This window comes from Pinus tabuliformis, chromosome 2_1 (assembly GCF_031772625.1).
Source record: "Pinus tabuliformis cultivar Carrire ecotype Pingquan chromosome 2_1, CPIR1, whole genome shotgun sequence".
Taxonomy (NCBI): Eukaryota; Viridiplantae; Streptophyta; class Pinopsida; order Pinales; family Pinaceae; genus Pinus; species Pinus tabuliformis.
Window position 1 is genome coordinate 825,254,994 of NC_142299.1, and position 7,177 is coordinate 825,262,170.

Consider the following 7,177-nt stretch of genomic DNA (forward strand, 5'->3'; position numbering starts at 1 on the left):
TTAATAAATTTATTACACAGAATTGTCAAAGTTTAATACTTTATTTCCAATATCTAATTCAACTAGCTCAATATATAGGTCGGTTCATTATGAAGCAACACTTTCTTTCCTATATATCTCATTGTATTAAAAATAATTAAATTACAAAAAATTATTAAATTATAATTTTATTTATAAAGAAAATTAATACTTTTATATATTTAAAAAACAAAGAAAGTTATTATTCATGAAAATTCACTTAGGACATTTTTAATTTTTTATTTAATTTTTACAATATTATAAGATAATTAAAAAACATAAAACAAAATTGTTATTCATAAAAATTTATTTAACTTTATTATAGAAATTAATAACTTTTTAATAAATTTGTTGAAAAACTACAAAAATAATATAGGGACTTATTCCAAAAATCATAACTTATTTGATATTACACTTCTCCGTATCTTTTTCTTAATTATTCAATTTAATTTTAAAAAGCCTAAAATATATAATTATTTTCTACCTTTAATATAATTTGTAATTACTATTAAAAATATTATAAAATATCTAAAATATTATAAAATATCTCATTAAATATTTTGTGAAAGTTAAACTCATTATATCCCCTCAATAAAATATTAATAATTGAATATGAAATTCCTAAATTCATAATATCTACTTGAAAATTAGAACTATTCCAAAGTACAGGCTTATCAAAATAATTACTATATGATCATTTGATTTTAATTGAATTTACCGAACAGTGTACCAAATCACCTAATCCCTGACAGCTACTCCTACCTGAATATTATTATTATTAGTTTTTTGGACAACCAACTTAATTTTGAGGAAAGGGGATAGCCAGCTTAATTTTCGGAGAACCAACTTAATTTGAAGTAAGGAAAGGGGATAGCCAGCTTAATTTTCGGAGAAAGCCGAACAAGAGTACTTGCAGTCGCCCACATTCTTTCGTCGTGTATTCCTGTGAACAGCTAAAGTGACAGAGATAAAAACAAGTCATTGTACAACGCTGCAATATTTGCCAGCCTTGCAGGAAAGCGAACTCTGCATTAATACAGAACATATGCCCTAACAAGCGACCTCCAGGCCGTTATATATCGAGTCATTCCCGGGCCTCAGGATCTCTGTGATCTTACAGAGTTTCATAAGATTTATTCTGCATGGTCAGCTGTTGATATGGTTCTGGTCCTTTTCTAAGTTTATTATAGAAGTAAAGAACAATGCCATCCTTTTCTGATTACCATCAGGCTTTTCCAGACCACGTCGGGATTAGCCGTCCGATCTTTGATTTTCATCAAGATAAAAAATTGCAGCACGATGTTGTTAACCATCTTTCTGACTGGAAAAATATGGAATTTGCTCCGTGGGATGCACTGGCAATCTCTGATTCCTGCGAAGCAATCACAGCGCAGGACATTAACCTGTGGAACGGAGGGGGCGATGATTTACTCTATTTGTATGAGTCAGCCATGGGATATTTGGGATTGCAGGAGATTATTAGTCCCACTATATTTAGCAATGGGCAGGAAGCAGCCACAGCAACCTATGGTCCATCTGTCGGTGTTGATTATGTTGAACGGCCTCTGTATCCTGTACCAAAAAGCAGAGGGACAGAAGATATAAAGGCCTACAATGCCGGTCATGTTCTGCATCATACTCCAGGCGATGGTAAGAATTGACTGACATAAAAGCTAGTGTTTTGATAGTTAATGAAAATCTCGGAATAAACCTTGTAATACTGTGAAATGCCTATTCTCCCAGGTTCTAGTGTAGAGGAACCCCTTGGTAAAAATAATACAGCTTATGGGAAAATGAAGAAGAGAAAAACGCATCCATGTGTTAGCAAGAGTGTCTTCGAGACAAACGGGCCAGTACGTTTCAAGGTGATGAGCTATAGTTTTGTTGTACATGTGTAATTATTGTTTTAAATATTTGTTTAAAATTTTTTAATGATTTTCTTTCTTCCGATTTCTGTAAAAAATTTAGGCTTATATACTCCTGTAATCTAAAACAATTGTATTAGAAAACTGCAACTTTATAGTCTATTGCATGCTATTTCAAAGTATCTTTGAGTATTTGAAACTGCTATCGTAGTATGTTTTTCCTCCTTTGTCCATAGAGTTCCATCTTTACAGTAGGTCTATTAAGCACAGATTCAACTTGACGGTGCAGTAATATGTGAAAAAAAATTCCTCATAATTGGATTTCATATCAGGTTAATAATATTACCGTTGGAACTCTACCATAGTAGTTTGTATGATTTCATGGTAGCTGTATCATTACTATTTGAACTCATTCGCTAATTTTAGCTTATATTTGACTTCTGGTTTCAGAAATTGAAAAAGGACAGATGCCAATCTTGTGTTTCCAATGATCATGAAGAGAAATCTAACACTGAATTAGGTCCTATAAGGCGTGACACTGCGGAATTGCCTTCCAATATTGTCACTGAGGAACCGGAGGCCGAATCTGAAAAGGATTACATCCACGTAAGAGCAAGAAGAGGGGAGGCTACCGATCCTCATAGCCTGGCAGAAAGGGTAAAAATACACAAATAACACTAACGATTTACTCTTACAACAACTAACTATGCATAGTAACTTCTCTCCCTTAAATCGCCGTGAAATGCAGGTTAGAAGGAAGAAAATCAGCGACCGTATGGATATTTTACAAAACCTTGTTCCAGGATGCAACAAGGTATAATCTTCTTGCTTGTCATCACTTAGAACTGTAAAATATGGTTCATAAAGAGAGCAATCAGCGAGAGCCTTAGGTCCTTAAAGTTAATGGCAGCTAACTTGTCCAATTTCTTCCATAGGGCTAACCAGCCTAAAATTATTTATATTCTAATGTCTAATTAATGATTAATATGATTTAGGCCATTGAAATAGACATTTTTATGGTGCGTGTGAAAGACCAGGTTACAAACAAGGTACTTGTGTTGGAGGAAATCATCAACTATGTGCAGTCCTTGCAGATGCAAGTGGAGGTAAGAATAATACCAGCTAAATTTGTTTAGAATAAAGCATTAGAGCAATATTTCATTTACTTGCTTGACTACATTAATATTTAGAAAGTTGTATTATGCAGATTCTTTCAATGAAGCTGGCCTCTGTGAATTCACATCATGCTTTGGACGATCAAGTCACTGACCACCCCTATAAAAATGTATGTCGATTGTGATCGTTCTTGTAGTTTCTCTTATTGTTTGTTTTTTAATTAAACTAAATAGGAAGCATAATTAGAGAAAATCTAATTAGTGATGTTTTGAAGCAGCCAGTTCCAGTAGAAACGACAAAAGATCGTATGATTGCCCACGGTACTATGCCCCACGACGTTGATCATACCCCTACAGTAGCGCAGCACCGAATGCCTGGAACATTTGTTTAACAGGATCATACCCCACGATGTTAGGCGAAGTTACAACAGGAGCGTTAGGGCACGGTATCCTTAACCGGATCAACGACAGGGAGTCTTTTTGCAGCTACACGCATCTGAATAGCACATCAGGTCGGCTTATAGATTTCAATAAATAATTTACAAGGGCATTCAACAATTAGGTTGCTACACAGATTGTCAGACTGTCAGTCAAAGATGTGCTTGAGCTGAAAGACTGGTCTTTTTCACATGTAAAATAGAGAGCTTAGAAGCTACTCATGGTAGTTGGTAGGAAGATTTGTCCTTAAGCTGAGTAATGGTTAAAAACCTTCCACTAGTGTCAGTCACTGTAGAATAAATGCGATTCCACTCGTGTCAGTCATTGTAGAATAAATATTCACATGTGGATTATTGCTTTCAGTCTTCACGTTGGGAGAAATTCGTAAACATTTTGATGGCTCAGAAACAAAATTCTTGTAACTTGGTTGAAAACCTTCCACTAGTGGCACTCATTGTAGAATAAATATTCGCTTGTGATTATTGCATTCCGTCTTCACATGGGGAGAAATTCGCAAACATTTTGATCGCTAAAAAACAAAATTCTTCTAAATTTTCTTTATTGTCATAATAACTTTCCGTGGCAATAACTTTCCCTACCATGCCACATGTGATTAAAATTAAGATTCCAGCTTATCCCAACGTTTTATTCTTTTTGGACAGTCCTTTACTTTAAATGCAGACGTCATATATCATTTGAAAAAAATTAAGTTTCTGAGTTTTTACCATACATATACATAATTTTCAAATAAGATTTACATTATTTTCAACTAAATATTATTTTTTATTTCAAATTTATTTGTCATTCATTAAAAATAGTACATGTTATTAAATTTTAAAAGTTTTTACTTTTACTAATTTATAACTTGTTTTAACATTTTGAATTTCGACTTTTTAATAATTTAAATATGAAAGATGTCGGTAGGCTTAGGAGTCCATTATTATATAACCATTTAAAGTTTAATAAAAAATATTTTTAATTAATGTAATTATATAATAATGTTGTTGATATATGTAGATACTTATTATTTTCAAGTATGGATTTACGTATAAAAGACAAAAGATGAGGTTGATCGCCTTATATCAATTACATTTGTTCAATTGATGGTTAGGTGTATGGTTAAGAATAATAAATGATAATTGATTATGGCTAAATATGTTTAAGTTACATTTGAGAAGGTTTTTTATGGTCAATATAGATTTGATTACGGATGACCATGGTAGTCCACAATTAATTATAGTTAGTTGTGATAGATTACAATTTTATATTGTTGTTCATGTTTGATCATAATAGACCATGGTTGATCATATTTTGCTATCATAGATTATGGTTGTCCATGTTCACAATCGATGACCATGGTTAACCATGTTAGGCCATGGTGTCCTTGGTTGAGCATGGTTTGTCATGTTAATGTAATGTATCTCCAAATTTACACACTAAAAAATATTACTTCTACTTAATCCAGTATTGACATGTTGCCATTGGTAAATTGTAGCATTGTTTGTTCCTTAACAAATGTTCTACCTTTGTTAATAGATTTATCTTCAATATTTAGTATCCTTGACTATTTGAGCTTCTCATTAGTAAATTGTAGCATAGTTTGTTTCTTTGTAAAACTTGAGGTATAGAATGCATCCATTATGAAGTTGTCATAGTTTACTCGTGAGATAGATATGTTGATCTTTTTTTACCCACTTATGCAACCACCCCTGGAGATTCATATTGTGTGGGTCCTCTTTTTACATGTCATGCATGCAAATCACCATTCTGACCCATCCATGTGGTAGGGTCACAGATTGATGGCTTAGATGTTCTAAGGCCTTTGAACGACATTTATGGCTCGATGCACCAAACCTGTTGGATTGACTAGCCTCCTGGACTTATCATTTGACATTATGCTCATTCATTGTAGTTAAAGGGTTTCTTGGCAATGGATTGGGGTTTAAGCTCTTCTATTTTTCTTTTCTGGTGACAAATGGCATTATGTTCGACAGTGAGTTTGGTTTTCACTCCACCTTATGGCAATGCTTAGAGCAACACGCAATAGAAAAGCAATTGTTCATAATCCTTTTGTTGATTATGATGTTGAGGGTTTACCAAACATGAACTGGAAATTTTTAATTCGTTATTAGGTATGTGGAAGAGAAACTTAGATAAAAACTTATTTGGGGTTTGCAGGTCATTCAAGAAACCTGTCGAAAACACATTGTTGACTAAGAATTTATTTGGAGTTTGTAAATACTTTTAAGGAAACTTTCTAAAACACCCTAGTGCAACTACCACAACTTATTAGATTCTCCTTCCTAATCTTTTAACCTTGGATTTACATGTGATTTAAACTATTGAATTTAACATTTAATTTTTAAGAGTGTTTTTCTTTTGTGATTTCCTCTCAGGATTTTGATTAAAGGTAACATGAGGGTTTGTTGCTTAAATTCCTCCCAGGGTTTTTGATTGAAGGCATCAAAATAATTTCTCGTTTTAATTCATAACAAGGTTCTAATTGAAGACACCACTTGTTGAAAAAACACCATTTTCAGCTCGATGTCAAAGCTTTCCATGGTCGCAGATAATTTCTACTAGGTATTGCACTACCTCTTTTCCACCTTACTATTATATGATCCTCGAATACTTAGCCTTATTCTTTTTGTTAATATATTTTTAAAACATATACATGACGAAGGCAAAATATGAAGGATAAGAATTGAATGCATCTATTATTCACATGATATACACTTATAATACAATATGATGACCCTTGGTTTCCGTATACCAAGTGGTCTCCTGGACTCCCTTTCACTGTTTACATTCCACACCAACCCTTAGAGGACTACGTGTCCAACATTCCCACCCTTGATTTGAAGGGGTATGTATCAGTCCAGGAAGAGAGATGTAATGCAAAATGTGAAAAAATATGGATGAAAACACTAGGCTAAATGTGCTATCTGAAATGTTGACATAAGGGGGTTGTTTAAGGATAATCACCAACACTTGAACGCTTAGTGCAGTTCCCGAAACTCTTCCAAATCTGGGATGAGGCCGAGGTATTCTACTAGAGGAAGTTCTCCTAATGTTTTGAAGATGGAAATCTTCAACCTTGAAAGGGAGGTCTCACCCTGCATAAAAAGGGAGAACCTAAACCAAAAAAGGGAGGTCTCAACTTGTGATGGTTTAAGGATAACCACCTATTTTGGAATGCTTAATGCAATTCTTAGAACTCTTCCAAAAATGGCAAGAAGCTAAATTTTTCTGCTAGAAGAAGTGTCCCTAATTCTTTGAAGAGAGGTATTAACCCCACATAGATGGTTTAAGGCTGACCACCAACCGAAGGCATGCTTAGGGGAATCTTTGTCTCTATCTACAACTCTGAATCCGGTATGGCAGGTTGTGGCTCAGGATCGCTTGATGTGGCTTTGAAGCTTTTATATGACCATCACTTCGCCCCTTGTCAGATACAGGGTGAGAAGATGAAGAGATCTCAACTGCAATACTTTTCAATATTCAAGAACAAATCATGTTGTATGAGAGAAATATCTTATTGGCTATTGAAGCCCATTGCTAAGACGTGATCCATCCAAGATGAATCTTTGTTCTTGCAGGAGGCTTGGTTTTTAAGCATTTGTGTGAAGAATTATTAGGCTTACCATAATTCTTGCATGGATGAACATCAAAACAATGATATTTCATATGGCCAACTCGGTTAGAATGTTGGAATTTAACTTTTTATTGTTGTTGTTGTGG

At 33.9% G+C, this 7,177-nt stretch overlaps 1 protein-coding gene across 2 annotated transcripts; it reads left to right on the forward strand.

The window, feature by feature from the left end:
* The first annotated feature begins 1,081 nt into the window (after positions 1–1,081).
* On the forward strand, positions 1,082–3,879 carry LOC149203190 (uncharacterized). Of its 2 annotated transcripts, none has more exons than XM_089400132.1 (7): positions 1,082–1,668; positions 1,762–1,883; positions 2,334–2,540; positions 2,632–2,697; positions 2,921–2,989; positions 3,091–3,168; positions 3,277–3,879. In XM_089400132.1, exons 1-7 carry the CDS (start codon positions 1,221–1,223, stop codon positions 3,388–3,390), a joined length of 1,104 nt encoding a protein of 367 aa, XP_089256258.1. In that variant the 5' UTR covers positions 1,082–1,220; the 3' UTR covers positions 3,391–3,879. The 2 variants fall into 2 exon arrangements, with proteins under 2 accessions (XP_089256258.1, XP_089256259.1); XM_089400133.1 differs by having other exon boundaries at positions 3,281–3,879.
* The last annotated feature ends 3,298 nt before the right edge of the window (positions 3,880–7,177 follow it).

Bases quoted from the DNA above. Each gene is read 5' to 3' on its own strand.
- LOC149203190 (XM_089400132.1), top strand. From the start codon at position 1,221: ATGCCATCCTTTTCTGATTACCATCAGGCTTTTCCAGACCACGTCGGG. The intron at 1,669-1,761 runs GTAAGAATTGAC...CTATTCTCCCAG, and splicing joins GCATCATACTCCAGGCGATG to GTTCTAGTGTAGAGGAACCC. The intron at 1,884-2,333 runs GTGATGAGCTAT...TTCTGGTTTCAG, and splicing joins ACGGGCCAGTACGTTTCAAG to AAATTGAAAAAGGACAGATG.